Below are 16,331 nucleotides of genomic sequence, written 5' to 3'. Positions count from 1 at the left end.
GTAGCGGTTTGGATGGAGAGGAAAGGGCGGATCTCGGCGATGTTGTGAAGGTGAGACCGGCAGGTTTTGGTGACGGATTGGATGTGGGGGGTTGGATGTGGGGGGTGAACGAGGAAGCGGTGTTGAGGATGACACCAAGGTTAGGTAACTGAGGCCCAGAAAAGCTAAGTGACTTGCCCAAAGTCACCCAGCTGACAAGTGGCGGTGCCGGGATTAGAACCCATGACCTCTGGCTCCCAAGCCCAGGCTCTTTCCACTGAGCCACGCTGCCTGGCCCATAGTAAGCACTTAACTGCTATTATTATTGTTCCCTGAAGTCAAATTGACTGAAACCGTACGTTATTTTATTCAGCCGTATTTATTGGGTGCTCACTAGGAGCAAAGCACATGCTATAGTCGTCAAAAACAGACCCAACTCGGCCCCGACCTCCTAAGGCCAACAACCTTGGCGGCCATTGGCTCTCCTCTCTTTCCTGGCATCCTTAGGGCGGCCCCCTCCCCACCTTATTACACTATTTATTTATTTATTTTATTTGTGTATATTTATTCTATTTATTTTATTTTGTTAATATGTTAAGGTCCTACTGAGAGCTCACCTCCTCCAGGAGGTCTTCCCAGACTGAGCCCCCTCCTTCCTCTCCCCCTCCTCATCCCCCCTGCCTTACCTCCCTCCCCTCCCCGCAGCACCTGTACATATGTATATATGTTTGTACAAATTTATTACTCTATTTATTCATTTTACTTGTACATATTTATTCTATTTATTTTATTCTGTTAATATGTTTTGTTTTGTTTTCTGTCTCCCCCTTCTAGACTGTGAGCCCGCTGTTGGGTAGGGACCGCCTCTATGTGTTGCCAACTTGTACTTCCCAAGCGCTTAGTGCAGTGCTCTGCACACAGTAAGCGCTCAATAAATACGATTGAATGAATGAATGAATGAATGAATGAATGAATGGCCCCCGCGACCGGCCTCAAAGGTCGGGGAGGGGAGGGGGTCCCTGCACCATAAAATAAGAAAAGGGGAGAGGAACTGCCCTGGTCCTTCTCTTTGGGGAACAGCAGAACACAGACACCGTCCCCGTGTGGATTTGCAGTACTTCCCAAGCGCTTAGTACAGTGCTCTGAGCACAGTAAGCGCTCAATAAATACGATTGATTGATTGATTGATTGACTGATTGATTGATTTGCAGGGGCCCACCAGGGGGCAGCAGAACCCAGTCACCGCCTCCGTGTGCATTTGCAGGGGCCCACCAGGGGGCAGCAGAACCCGGTCACCGCCTCCGTGTGCATTTGCAGGGGGCCACCAGGGGGCAGCAGAACCCGGTCACCGCCTCCGTGTGCATTTGCAGGGGCCCACCAGGGGGCAGCAGAACCCAGTCACCGCCTCCGTGTGCATTTGCAGGGGGCCACCAGGGGGCAGCAGAACCCGGTCACCGCCTCCGTGTGGGTGATAATAATTAATAATGATAATAATGATGGTATTTATGAAGCGCTTACTACGTGCAAAGCACTGTTCTAAGAGCTGGGGAGGTTACAAGGTGATCAGGTTGTCCCACGAGGGGCTCACAGTCTTCATCCCCATTTTCCAGATGAGGTAACTGAGGCCCAGAGAAGTGAAGTGACTTGCCCAAAGTCACACAGCTGACAATGGGCAGAGCCGGGATTTGTACCCATGACCTGACTCCAAAGCCCGGGCTCTTTCCACTGAGCCACGCTGCTTCTCTCACTCAATCGTATTTATTGAGCGCTTACTGTGTGCGGAGCACTGTACTAAGTGCTTGGGAAGTACAAGTTGGCAACATTGTGCAGCACAGTGGCTCAGTGGAAAGAACCCGGGATTTGGAGTCAGTGGTCATGGGTTCAAATCCCAGCTCTGCCAACTGTCAGCTGTGTGACTTCGGGTGGGGACTGTCTCTATATGTTGCCAGCTTGCACTTCTCAAGCGCTTAGTACAGTGCTCTGCACACAGCAAGCGCTCAATAAATACGATTGATTGATTGATTGGGGCAAGTCACTACACTTCTCTGGGCCTCAGTTACCTCATCTGTAAAATGGGGATTGACTGTGAGCCCCACGTAGTACAACCTGATCACCTTGCACGCCCCCTCAGCGCTTTGAACAGCGCTTTGCACATTGTAAGCACTTAATAAATGCCATCATTATTAGTATTATTATTAATAGTATTATTATTACTATTGTTATCCACATGGAGATGGTGACTGTGCCCTGCTGCCCCCTGCTGGTCATCTCGGAATCCACACGGAGGCGGTGACTATGGTGTGCCGCTTAGCCAAATATCAACATTATTATTATTATTATTATTAATAACAAATACTATCATGAGAAGTGGCGTGGCTCAGTGGAAAGAGCCAGGGCTTTGGAGCCAGAGGTCATGGGTTCGAATCCCGACTCCGCCAAATGTCAGCTGGGTGACTTTGGGCAAGTCACGTCACTTCTCTGGGCCTCAGTTCCCTCATCTGTACAATGGGGATGAAGACTGGGAGCCCCCCGTGGGACAACCTGATCACCTTGTAACCTCCGCAGCGCTTAGAACAGTGCTTTGCACATAGTAAGCTCTTAATAAATTCCATCAGTATTATTATTCTCGTTATTATTATTATTATTGTCATTATTATTTGGGCCGACCCCAGGCCTGAAGCAGCCGTACGCCCTGCCGGGCGCCATCCTCGACGCGCTGATTGACAGAAGGGCGGGTCACGTGCCCAGGCCGCCGGGGCGCAAGGAGGGGTGTATTGCACCTGCGCAGTGGGCGGGGACGGGATGGGGGCGTGTCGCGCCTGCGCTTTCTGCGGGGGGTTGCGGCAAGAGGGGCAGGGAGCGTGCCGCGCCTGCGCACTGGGCAAGGGGAGCGCAGGGGCCGTGCTGCGCTTGCGCCGTGGGAGAACTGAGCGGAGGGGGCGTGCCGCGCCTGCGCAGTAGGCGAGGGGCTTGCGGCACGTTGAGAGGGGGCGTTCCGCGCCTGCGCCGTGGGCGAGGGGTTGCGGCGAGGGGAGCGGAGTGGGCGTGCGGCGCCTGCGCGGTGCGCGAGGAGGGGAGAGGGGCGTTCCGCGCCTGCGCCGTGGGAGAGCGGAGCAGAGGGGGCGTTCCGCGCCTGCGCTGTGGGCGAGGGCCGGGGGTGGGAGGGGACGGTGCGTGCCGCGCCTGCGCCTTGGGCGGGAGGTGATACGGCGAGGCGGCGTGCGGCGCCTGCGCGGTGCGCGAGGAGGTGAGGGCCTGTGGGAGGACGGAGCGGAGCGGGCGTTCCGCGCGTGCGCCGTGGGCGGGGTGTTGCGGCGAGGGGAGCGTAGCGTGAGTGCGGCGCCTGCGCGGTGCGCGAGGAGGAGAGGGGGGCGTGCCGCGCCTGCGCCGTGGGAGAGCGGAGCGGGGGGGGGGGGGGGGTGTTCCGCGCCTGCGCCGTGGGAGAGCGGAGGGGGCGTTCCGCGCGTGCGCAGTGGTCGGCGTGTTGCGGCGAGGGGAGCGGAGCGGGCGTGCGGCGCCTGCGCGGTGCGCGAGGAGGAGGAGGGGGGCGTGCCGCGCCAGCGCCGTGGGAGAGCGGAGCGGAGGGGGCGTTTCGCGCGTGCGCAGTGGTGTTGCGGCGAGGGAGCGGAGCGGGCGTGCGGCGTCTGCGCGGTGCGCGAGGAGGCGAGGGGGGCGTGCCGCGCCTGCGCCGTGGGAGAGCGGCGCGGAGGGGGCGTTCCGCGCGTGCGCCGTGGTCGGGGTGTTGCGGCGAGGGGAGCGGAGCGTGAGCGCGGCGCGTGCGCGGTGTGCGATCCGGGGCCTGCGCCGCCGCCTCCGCCGCCGGTCCCTCAGCCTCCGGCCCGGGCGTCGCGTCGCGTCCAGTCCCGTCCGGTCCCGTCCGGTTTCGTCCGGTCCCGTCCGGTCCGGTGAGGATGAAGCAGAGCTCCGCCGTGCCGGCCTTCCTCAGCAAGCTGTGGACGCTGGTGGAGGAGGCCCACACCAACGAGTTCATCACCTGGAGCCAGGTGCGCGCGCATCCCCCCCTCCCCCCCAGGGTCATTTAATCAATCAATCATCGTCCTCATCAATCGTATTTATTGAGCGCTTACTACGTGCAGAGCACTGTACTGAGCGCTTGGGAAGTACAAGTGGGCGACACAGAGAGACAGTCCCTCCCCAACAGCGGGCTCACGGTCTAAAAGGGGGAGACAGAGAACAGAACCAAACATACCAACAAAATAAAATAAATAGGATAGATATGGACAAGTAAAATAAATAAATAAATAGAGTAATAAATATGTACAACCATATATATATATATACACATATTCTATGTACTGAGCGCCCACCGTGTGCGGAGCACTGGGCTGAGCGCTGGGGAAGGCCAAGGCGGCCCCTCCCCAACAGCGGGCTCGCCGGCTAGAAGGGGGAGAAGGACAAGACAAAACATATTCCCTATTTATTTATTTATTAATTTTACTCGTCCATATCGATCCTGTTTATTTTATTTTGTTAGCATGTCTGGTTTTGTCCTCCGTCTCCCCCATTTAGACTGCAAGCCCACTGTTGGGTAGGGACCGTCTCGATCCTATTTATTTTATTTTGTTAGTATGTCTGGTTTTGTCCTCCCTCTCCCCCGTTTAGACTGGAAGCCCACTGTTGGGTAGGGACCGTCTCTATGGGTTGCCAACTTGGACTTCCCAAGCGCTTAGTACAGTGCTCTGCGCATCATCAATACATACGGTTGACGATGATGCTATTAACAAGACGCTCTGCACACAGTAAGCGCTCCCCAAATGCGACTGACTGAATGGTAAATAAATGCAAGTCAGTCAGTCAGTCGTATTTAGGGAGCAATTACTGTGTGCAGAGCACTGTACTAAGCGCTCGGAAGTCCAAGTTGGCAACAGATAGAGACGGCCCCTACCCAACGGCGGGCCCGCGGCCTTGAAGGGGGAGACAGACAACAAAACATATTAACAAAATAAAATAAATAGAATAAATAGGTACAAATGAAATAAATAGACGCACACGCCCCGCGGGGGGAGGTTGGGCTGTGGGCCTCCGCCCCCCCCCCCCCCCCCCGGCCCATCTTGGGGTCATCGTCGTCATCATCAATCGTATTTATTGAGCGCTTACTATGTGCAGAGCACTGTACTAAGCGCTTGGGAAGTAGAAGTTGGCAACATCTAGAGACAGTCCCTACCCAACAGTGGGCTCACAGTGTAAATGGGGGAGACAGAGAACAAAAGCAAACGTACTAACAAAATAAAATAAATAGAATAGATAAATAGAATAGATAGAATAGAATAGACTGGGTCCGGTCCTGGAGGCCCCGGGGGCATTCTGGAGGGTCAGAGGTCACGGGGTCGTTCGTTCGTTCATTCATTCACTCACTCATTCATCCGTTCAGTCGTATTGACGGAGCGCTTACTGCGCGCAGAGCACTGGACTAAGCGCTTGGGAAGGACAAGTCGGCCACAGATAGAGACGGTCATTCATTCATCCAGTCGCATTGACTGAGCACTATTGTGTGCAGAGCACTGGACTAAGCGCTTGGGAGAGTCCAGGCTGGCAACGTATAGAGACGGTCCCTACCCAACATTCATTCATTCACTCATTCATTCATTCAGTCGTATTTATTGAGCGCTTACTGTGAGCAGGGCACTGTACTGAGCGCTTGCGAAGGACAGGTCGGCAACAGATCGAGGCGGTCCCTACCCATCATTCATTCAATCGTATTTGTTAAGCGCTTACTGTGTGCAGGGCACTGTACTAAGCGCTTGGGAAGGACAATTCGGCAACAGATTGAGGCGGTCCCTACCCAACATTCATTCATTCACTCATTCAATCATACTTATTCATTCATATTTATCAAGCGCTTACTGTGTGCAGAGCACTGGACTAAGCGCTTGGGAGAGTCCAAGCTGGCAACTTACAGAGAAGGTTCCTACCCAACATTGTCAGTCATTCATTCAGTCGTATTTATTGAGCGCTTACTGTGTGCGGAGCGCTGGACTAAGCACTTGGGAAGGACAAGTTGGCAACATAGAGAGGCGGTCCCTACCCAACATTCATTCATTCATTCATTCAGTCGTACTTATGGAGCACTTACTGTGTGCAGGGCACTGTACTAAGTGCTTGGGAGAGTCCAAGCTGGCAACTTATAGAGACGGTCCCTACCCAACATTTATTCATTCGTTCAATCGTATTTATTCCCTACCCAACATTCATTCATTCATTCAATCGTATTTATTGAGCGCTTACTGGGTGCAGAGCACTGGACTGAGCGCTTGGGAAGGACAAGTCGGCAACAGATTGAGGCGGTCCCTACCCAACATTCATTCATTCACTCGTTCAATCGTACTTATTCATTCATTCATTCACTCGTATTTATCCAGCGATTGCTGTGTGCAGAGCACTGGAGTAAGCGCTTGGGAGAGTCCAAGCTGGCAATGTATAGAGACAGCCCCTACCCAACATTAATTCATTCATTCATTCAATCGTATTGATTGAGTGCTCACTGTGTGCAGAGCACTGGACTAAGCGCTTGGGAGAGTCCAAGTCGGCAACAGATAGAGGCGGTCCCTACTTAGCATTCATTCATTCAATCATATTTATTGAGCGCTACTGTGAGCAGAGCACTGTACAAGCTGGCAACGTATAAAGACGGTCCCTACCCAACATTCATTCATTCATTCAGTCGTATTTATGGAGCGCTTACCGTGTGCAGAGCACTGGACTAAGCGCTTGGGAAGTACAAGTCGGCAACAGATAGAGACGGTCCCTACCCAACGTTTATTCATTCATTTATTCAGTCGTATTTATTGAGCGCTTACTATGTGCAGAGCACTGCACTAAGCGCTTGGGAAGTACAAACTGGCAACATACAGAGACGGTCCCCACCCAACATTCATTCATTCGTTCAGTCGTATTTATTGAGCATTTACTGTGTGCAGAGCACTGTACCAAGCGCTTGGGAAGTCCAAGTCGGCAACAGATAGAGGCGGTCCCTACCCAGCAGCGGGCTCATGATCTAGAAGGGGGAGACAGACAACAAAACAAAACATACTAACAAAATAAAATAAGTAGAATAGTAAATATGTACAAGTAAAGGAGAGTAATAAATATGTACATACATGTATACATATATACAGTGTGTACATATATATATATATATGTGTGTATATATATATATATATACACACTCATCCATTCAGTTGTATCGATGGAGCACCTACTGTGTGCAGAGCGCCGCGCCGAACACTTGGGAAGAAGCAGCGTGGATTTTTTCTTCCAGTCATTCAGCCAGTCAGTCATATTTATTGAGCTCTGCACACAGTAAGCGCTCAATCAATACGATTGAATGAATGAATGAGCACAGAGCACTGTACTAAGCGCTTGGAAAGGACAGGTCGGCAACACGTAGAGACGGCCGCTGCTCCACAAAGGGCTCCCCCCGGCTCCTCGACTCGTCTGCTGGGTGACCTTGGGCAAGTCTGGGCCTCAGTGACCTCATCTGGAAAATGGGGATGTAGACTGTGAGCCCCGCCTGGGACAACCTCATCACCTTGTCACCTCACCAGTGCTTAGAACAGTGCTGGGCACATAGTAAGCGCTTAATAAATGCCATCATTATTACTCTCTGGGCCTCAGTTCCCTCATCTGTAAAATGGGGATGCAGACAGTGAGCCCCCCGCGGGACAACCTGATCACCTTGTAACCTCCCCCAGTGCTCAGAACAGTGCTGGGCACATAGTAAGCGCTTAATAAATGCCATCATTATTATTCTCTGGCCTCAGTTGCCTCATCCTGGAAAATGGGGATTAAAACTGAGCTTCCCCGGGGGACGACCTCATTACCGTGTATCCCAGCGCTTAGGACAGTGCTTGGCACAGAGTAAGCGCTTAATAAATACCATAGTAATAATACTTAATACGGGGCTCTGGGGGGACGGCCTTGTGGGGGGGGGTGGGAGGGGGTCCGGGGTCCCAAAGGGTGCGGGGCGAAGAGGGCTGGGTGATGATGATTGTACGTATCTATTCTATTTATTTTATTTTGTTAGTATGTTTGGTTTTGTTCTCTGTCTCCCCCTTTTAGACTGTGAGCCCACTGTTGGGTAGGGACTGTCTCTAAGTGTTGCCAACTTGTACTTCCCAAGCGCTTAGTACAGTGCTGTGCACACAGTAAGCGCTCAATAAATACGATTGATGATGATGATGATGGTATTAAGCACTTCCTATGTGCCAAGCCCTGTTCTAAGCGCTGGGGGAGATACAGGGTGAACAGGTTGTCCCCCGGGGGGCTCCCAGTCTTCACCCCCATTTTACAGATGAGGGAACTGAGGCCCAGAGGAGTGAAGTGACTCACCCAAAGTCACACAACTGACATGTGGCGGAGCCGGGATGAGAACCCACGACCTCCGACTCCCAAGCCCGGGCCCTTTCCTCCGAGCCACGCTGCTTCTCACGCAGCGCTCATTTACCGAGCGCTCACCGTGGGCAGAGCACCGTACTAGGCGCCCAATGCCGGATTGGGGGTGGGGGGGAGAGGACACGCAGTTAAAAATAAGCCTCAGCCTCGTGCGGCTCCTCGCCCGTGACTCCGCTCCCCCGGGAGGGGATTAAAGCGGGCCGCCGATGGTCCAGGCCGGACGGCTGGACGGACGGACACGTGCTCCTGCCTCACGGCCGCTTGAGATTTTTCTTTTTCTTCCCCCCCCTCGCACAGGAAAAAGCAGCCCCACGCGCGGCTCCTTGGGCCCCAGTTAGCTCGGGTTGGCTTTCTGCTTCTGCTTCCTGGAAACAGTCACTCCCCAACATGGTGATGAGTAGCGGTGCCGGGTGTCTAGCGGCCCGGGTCCTGGGAGAGCGTGGTGTCGGACAGGATGTGCACATGGACAGTAATAATAATGATTATTATTATCATTATATATATATATTATATTATATATAATAATTACAATGATAATTATTATTAATAATGATGGCATTTGTTAAGCGCTTACTATGTGCCAAGCACTGTTCTAAGCGCTGTGGGGATACAAGGTGATTAGGTTGCCTCATGGGCTCACAGTCTACATGAATAATAATAATAATGATGGCATTTGTTAAGCGCTTACTATGTGCAAAGCACTGTTCTAAGCGCCGGGGGGGGGGGATACAAGGTGCTTAGGTTGCCTCACGGGGGGATCACAGTCTACATGAATAATAATAATAATGATGATGGCATTTGTTAAGCACTTACTGTGTGCAAAGCACTGTTCTAAGCGCCGGGGGGGATACAAGGTGATTAGGTTGTCTCATGGGGGGCTTACAGTCTACATGAATAATGATGATGATAATAATAATAATAATGATGGCATTTGTTAAGCGCTTACTATGTACAAAGCACTGTTCTAAGCGCTGGGGGGATACAAGGTGATTAGGTTGCCTCACGGGGGGCTCAACAGTCTACATGAATAATAATAATTATGATGATGATGATGGCATTTGTTAAGCGCTTACTGTGTGCAAAGCACTGTTCTAAGCACTGGGGGGATACAAGGTGATTAGGTTGCCTCATGGGGGGCTCACAGTCTACATGAATAATAATAATAATGATGATGATGGCATTTGTTAAGCGCTTACTATGTGCAAAGCACTGTTCTAAGCGCCGGGGGGGATACAAGGTGCTTAGGTTGCCTTACAGGGGGCTCACAGTCTACATGAATAATAATAATAATGATGGCATTTGTTAAGCGCTTACTATGTGCAAAGCACTGTTCTAAGCGCAGGGGGGGATACAAGGTGCTTAGGTTGTCTCACGGGAGGCTCACAGTCTACATGAATAATGATAATAATAATGATGGCATTTGTTAAGTGCTTACTATGTGCAAAGCACTGTTCTAAGTGCCGGGGGGGATACAAGGTGCTTAGGTTGTCTCACGGGGGGCTCACAGTCTACATGAATAATGATAATAATAATGATGGCATTTGTTAAGCGCTTACTATGTGCAACGCACTGTTCTAAGCGCTGGGGGGGATACAAGGTGATTAGGTTGTCTCACGGGGGCTCAGTCTACGTGAATAATAATAATAATAATAATGGCATTTGTTAAGCGCTTACTATGTGCAAAGCACTTTCTAAGCGCCGGGGGGGATACAAGGTGATTAGGTTGCCTCATGGGGGGGCTCACAGTCTACATGAAGAATAGTAATAATAATGAAGATGATGGCATTTGTTAAGCGCTTACTATGTGCAAAGCACTGTTGTAAGCGCCGGGGGGGATACAAGGTGATTAGGTTGGCTCACAGTGTCCATGAATAATAATAATGATGATGATGATGGCATTTGTTAAGTGCTTACTGTGTGCAAAACGCTGTTCCAAGCGCCGGGGAAGATACAAGGTAACCAAGTTGTCCCACGGAGGGCTCACAGTCGTCATCCCCGTTTTACAGATGAGGGAACTGAGGCTCAGAGAAGTCAAGTGACTTGCCCAAGGTCACACAGCAGACAAGTGGCGGAGCCAGGATGAGAACCCGTGACCCCTGATTCCCGAGCCCGGGCTCTTTCCGATGAGCCACGCTGCTTCTCTAACTACAGGCCGGCTGCCTGGAGGAAGGTGCCCGCCCGCTTCTGGCCCTCAGAGAGGGCACGGAGCAAACTACTTTTCCGAGGGGGCAGGCTAGGGGGGCGTTTAGTTCTGATCGGTCATCGGTGGTGTTTATTGTTAATAATAATCACGGTGTTTGTTAACAGTAATAATAATGATGGCATTTGTTAAGCCCTTACTATGTGCAAAGCGCTGTTCTAAGCGCTGGGGAGGATACAAGGTGATCAGGTTGCCCCACGGGGGGCTCACGGTCTTAATCCCCATTTTACAGATTTTACACTGAGGCACCGACAAGTGGAGTGACTTGCCCAAAGTCACCCAGCTGACAAGTGGCGGAGCCGGGATTTGAACCCTTGACCTCCGACTCCCAAGCCCGGGCTCTTTCCATTGAGCCATAAGCGCTGACTATGTGCCAGGCACCCTACCAAGCGCCGGGGTGGACACGCTCCCCGTCCCACGTGGGGCTCACAGTCTCGATTCCCCCCATTTTACGGATGAGGTAACTGAGGCAGTGAGAAATAAGGGCGTTTGCCCAAGGTCACACAACAGACAAGTGGTGGAGCCGGAGGTAGAACCGGTGATCTAACTCCCACGCCTGTGCTTTCTCCGCTACACCGTTCTGCCTCTTAATTGGTGTTTGTTGGGCGCCTACCATGTGCTAGGGCACTGTACTGAGCACCTGGGAGAGTACATTGGAACGGAGCGTGAAATCATATTCCCTGCCCTCCAGGAAATTCCGGTTAGTGGGATGATTCGGTTCTAATCCCTACCCTCTCCTGCGACTGGGATGCTCGAGTGCGTCATGGAAGGGCTACATCGATAATCCATCAGTGGTATTTACTGAGCGCTTGCCGTGTGTAGAGCGCTTTGGGAAGCGCTTCCCACTTGGGGAGCTCATTTTGGCACAGTAATGCCACTTTGGATCTGCCCCGTGCTTTACATTTTATTTTAGCGGTGCTTGTTAAATGCATACTACACGGCGCGTCCCCCACGGGGCTCAGTCTTAATCCCCATTTTACAGATGCAGAAACGGAGGCAGAGAGAATTAAGCGAGTTGCCCCAGGTCACACAGCAGACAAGCGGAGGGGCCGGAATTAGAACCCGGGTCCTCCGACTCTCCGGCCGGGGGCTCCTTCTGCCACCATGCCACGAGGCTTCCCGCAGCGCTTTCTCGTCATCAATCGTATTTATTGAGCGCTTACTGTGTGCAGAGCACTGTACTAAGCGTTTTCTCATCGGTTATCGTATTCTATCGTGCCAGAGAGAGATTTGGATGATTATGTCTGTTCGTACAGAGGAAGAGAACCGAGGCCCAGAAAGGTGGAGTGGCTTTCTGGAGGTCAAACAGTAGGCCAGTGGCAGTCGGGAGAAGAGTCCCCCCGCCTTCCCCCAGTCCATCACCTCTCTCAACTCCAGTCCCGGACCCTCCCTACCCAAACAAGCGCTCTCCCTAACCATCATCATCATCGTCAATCGTATTTATTGAGCGCTTACTATGTGCAGAGCACTGTACTAAGCGCTTGGGAAGTACAAATTGGCAACGTCTAGAGACAGTCCCTACCCAACAGTGGGCTCACAGTCTAAGTCTCGTGGGTACAAGCGCTTTTCTGCTGTAGGGGTGGACGGGTGTGATCGGTGGGCGACGGTGACGATATCTGTTAAGCGCTTACTATGTGTCAATCACCGTCCTAAGGGCCGGGGAAGCAGCGTGGCTCAGTGGAAAGAGCCCGGGCTTTGGAGTCAGAGGTCACGGGTTAGAATCCCGGCTGTTTGACCTTGGGCAAGCCACTTAATAATAATAATAATGGCATTTGTTAAGCACTTACTGTGTACAGAGCACTGTTCTAAGCGCTGGGGGTGGATACAAGGTGATCACGTTGTCCCACATGGGGCTCACAGTCTTAATCCCCATTTTTACAGACGAGGGAAGTGAGGCTCAGAGAAGTCAAGTGACTTGCCCAAGGTCACACGGCAGACATGTGGCGGAGCTGGGATTCGAACCCGTGACCTCGGACTCCAAAGCCCGGGCTCTTCTCCACTGAGCCACGCTGCTCCTCTGCTCCACTTGACTTCTCTGAGCCTCAGTGACCTCATCTGGAAAAGGAGGATTAAGACGGTCGAGCCCCACGGGGGACAACCCGATCACCTTGTATCCCCCCAGCGCTTAGAACAGTGCTTTGCACGTAGTAAGCGCTTAACAAATGCCATCATCATCATCATTATTATTATTATTATTATTATTACAAGGTAATCAGGCCGGACGCAGTCCCTGTCCCCGGGGGGGATCACGGTCTCAGTCCCCATTTTACAGGTGAGGGAACTGAGGCCCGGAGAAGGTCACACAGCTGGCAGGTGGCGAAGCCGGGATGAGCACCCGTGTCCCTTTGATTCCCAGGCCCGGGCTCTACCCATTAGGCAACGCCGCTTCTCACGGCCCCGCCGGTGGCGCAGGTTTCCGAGCGCTCAGTACAGCGCTGCGCACACAGTAAGCGCTCGATAAATACGAATGAGTGAATGGGCTGGCGGGCTGGAAGGTGGCCCGGGTGGCCGCCGCTCTAAGCCTTCGGTGCCCGGGGAGGGGAAGAGGGGGTCAGCAGGGCCACCTGGGTGGGCTCGTTGCCCCTGGGGCCGCGTCACGGCCCCGTCGGGCCCTACAATCCCCCTCGCCCGGATCCCAAGTGTCACTTGCTGGCAGCCCTGGGAATCCAGGGAATCATCCCGGTCGGGAAGGGATCTTGAGCTTTAGGGAGGAGGCACCCTCTGCCAGCCCAAGATAGTCGGGCAGCCGTGGTGGGGAAAAGAAATCAGGGTTGACCAGTCCCCTGGGTAACTAGCAAACAGAGCAGAGGGAGGCAGGGAGGTGTGGATATAGGAGATCAAACAAAGAGAGAAATCAGAGGTGGCCGCAAGTATTCATTCATTAAATCGTATTTATCGAGCGCTTACTGTGTGCAGAGCACTGTACTAAACGCTTGGGAAGTCCAGGTTGGCAACATAGAGAGACGGTCCCTACCCAACAGCGAGCTCACAGTCTAGAAGGCCCTCACCCTCCCCCATCGTTTCCCCGACGGGCCGGAGGGCGTGCCTTCATTCATTCATTCAGTCCTCTGTATTGATACGATTCAATAAGTACGATGGGATGAATGAATGAAGGGAGTGCTTACTGTGTGCAGAGCACTGTGCTAAGCGCTTGGGAAGTCCAAGTTGGCAACTTGGGCAAGTAGGGCCTCCCTTCAAGGCCCTACTGAGAGCTCACCTCCTCCAGGAGGCCTTCCCAGACTGAGCCCCTTCCTTCCTCTCCCCCTCGTCCCCCTCTCCATCCCCCCATCTTACCTCCTTCCCTTCCCCACAGCACCTGTTTATATGTATATGTGTTTGTACATATTTGTTACTCTATTTTACTTGTACATATCTATTTATTTTATTCTGTTAGTATGTTTGGTTTTGTTCTCTGTCTCCCCCTTTTAGACCGTGAGCCCACTGCTGGGTAGGGACCGTCTCTCTATGTTGCCAACTTGTACTTCCCAAGCGCTTAGTACAGTGCTCTGCACACAGTAAGCGCTCAATAAATACGATCGATGATGATAATGATGATAGAAGGGGGAGACAGACAGCAGAACAAAACATATTAACCAAATAAAATAAATAGATTAAATATGTACAAGTAAAGTAGAGTAATAAATGTGTACAAACATATATACAGGTGCTGTGGGGAGGGAAAGGAGGGGGCTCAGTCTGGGAAGGCCTATCAGCCCTAGCTGTTGCTGCTACTTTAATACTGTTCACAGTGACAGTTTAAATGGGTAGAGTTCCCATTTTATTCCCCCGTTTTGGGCAGGTGAGGAATCTGAGGCCCAGAGAGGTTGCGACTGGCCCGAAGTCACACAGCAGGCCAGAAGAATTCTGTATCTTTAGGCCGCAGCTGTCTCTTTAGGGTTTGGAAAGCAGAGTTGGTCCTCTTTGGCATCGTTGAGTCCATTGCCATCTGCGCTTATCCAAAGAGCCCAAATCCACAAGTAGCTCCGTCAGAAATTTCCCAGTGGGGAGGGGCAGTGGAAAAGCCGAAATCTATTATTTAGGAATGATTGCTTCCGTGCCTTAGGGTCCCGGCTTTGTTTGATGGTCTTCCGTTGTCTGGGAATATTTCAGACAGAACGGAGGACCAGTTCGGTAAACAGAAGGTTCTTAAGGTAAAGTTTGTGCAGAGTGTGTCAAAAAGAGCCGCAAAAATTGCAAGTCCGCCCTCAGGGTGTTCCCGAGCATTGGGGGATCATGATCTGCTGCACTTTAATTTTTACCTTTTTTAAAAAATATGGTATTTAAGTGCTTACGATGCGTCAAACACCCTTCTAAGCGCCGAGGCAGGTGCAAATTAATTATGTCTTTTAGACCGTGAGCCCACTGTTGGGTAGGGACCGTGTCTATATGTTGCCAACTTGTACTTCCCAAGCGCTCAGTACAGTGCTGTGCACACAGTAAGCGCTAAATAAATACGATTGATTGATTGATTGATGTTGGATGTAGCCCCTGTCCCGTGCTGGGCTCACAGTCTGAAGTAGGAGGGGGAACCGGTATCCCCATTTAATAGTTGAGGAATCAGGCCCAGAGAAGTGAAGTGACTTGCCCAAGGTCACGCGCAGCAAGCAGTTGGCAGAGGCGGGATTAGAACCCGGGTCCTTCGGACTCTTAGGCCCGCTTCCCGTTTATATTTTTTACAAAGGCCGGTGTCCAAGTCATTTACTCCCCCCTCCCCCTCGTCCCCCTCTCCATCCCCCCATCTTACCTCCTTCCCTTCCCCACAGCACCTGTATATATGTATATATGTTTGTACATATTTATTACTCTTTATTTATTTATTTTATTTGTACATATCTATTCTATTTTATTTTGTCAGTATGTTTGGTTTTGTTCTCTGTCTCCCCCTTTTAGACTGCGAGCCCACTGTTGGGTAGGGACCGCCTCTATATGTTGCCAATTTGTACTTCCCAAGCGCTTAGTCCAGTGCTCTGCACACAGTAAGCGCTCAATAAATACGATTGATGATGATTTAGGCCTAGAAGAACAAAAGCCTGCGGGCCTTTTAAAAATATCTTTGAGTTTATATTTTCCATCCCCAAAATAGATGGTGGTGTGCGCATTCTGGAATCTTTCCCCCTGGCAGTTTGTGGTGCCGGATGGACAGCCGGTGTGAAATACGTAAAGTGACTCGCCGCGCCGTTGCCAAGTGCCCGTGTGTTGGGGGAAGCGTCCGTTGCCCTTTGGGAGGTCACCTGTGATGGGGAGGACGCCGCGGGCGGCGGGAGAGATGAGAGAGAAGCAGGGTGGCTCAGTGGAAAGAGCCCGGGCTTTGGCGTCAGAGGTCGTGGGTTCAAATCCCGGCTCCGCCAACTGTCAGCTGGGTGACTCTGGGCAAGCCACTTCACTCCTCTGGGCCTCAGTTCCCTCATCTGTACAACGGGGATTGACTGCGAGCCCCCCGTGGGGCAACCTGGTCCCTCTGGAGCCTCCCCAGCGCTTAGAACAGTGCTTTGCACGTAGTCAGCGCTTAATAAATGCCATCATCATTATTAAGGTGGTCGGGTTGTCCCACGGGGGGCTTCACAGTCCTCACCCCGTGGCTCAGTGGAAAGAGCCCGGGCTTGGGAGTCTGAGGTCGTGGGTTCAAATCCCGGCTCCGCCACTTGTCAGCTGTGGGACTCTGGGCAAGTCGCTTCACTTCTCCGGGCCTCAGTTGCCTCGTCTGGAAAATGGGGATGAAGACTGTGAGCCCCCCGTGGGA

General features: G+C 52.2%; 1 protein-coding gene across 1 annotated transcript in view; it reads left to right on the top strand.

Annotated features, from left to right (window-relative positions):
* The first annotated feature begins 3,809 nt into the window (after positions 1 to 3,809).
* The window catches only part of HSF2 (heat shock transcription factor 2), a 54,803-nt gene continuing 42,281 nt past the window's right edge, over positions 3,810 to 16,331 (top strand). Inside the window, exon 1 of the mRNA XM_038770133.1 lies at positions 3,810 to 3,983. Coding sequence (XP_038626061.1) covers positions 3,891 to 3,983 — 93 coding nt within the window. The 5' untranslated portion in view covers positions 3,810 to 3,890. The remainder of the gene's footprint in view (positions 3,984 to 16,331) is intronic.

Source organism: Tachyglossus aculeatus, chromosome 2 (assembly GCF_015852505.1).
Source record: "Tachyglossus aculeatus isolate mTacAcu1 chromosome 2, mTacAcu1.pri, whole genome shotgun sequence".
Lineage (NCBI taxonomy): Eukaryota > Metazoa > Chordata > Mammalia > Monotremata > Tachyglossidae > Tachyglossus > Tachyglossus aculeatus.
This window is presented reverse-complemented; position numbering and strand designations above follow the sequence as displayed.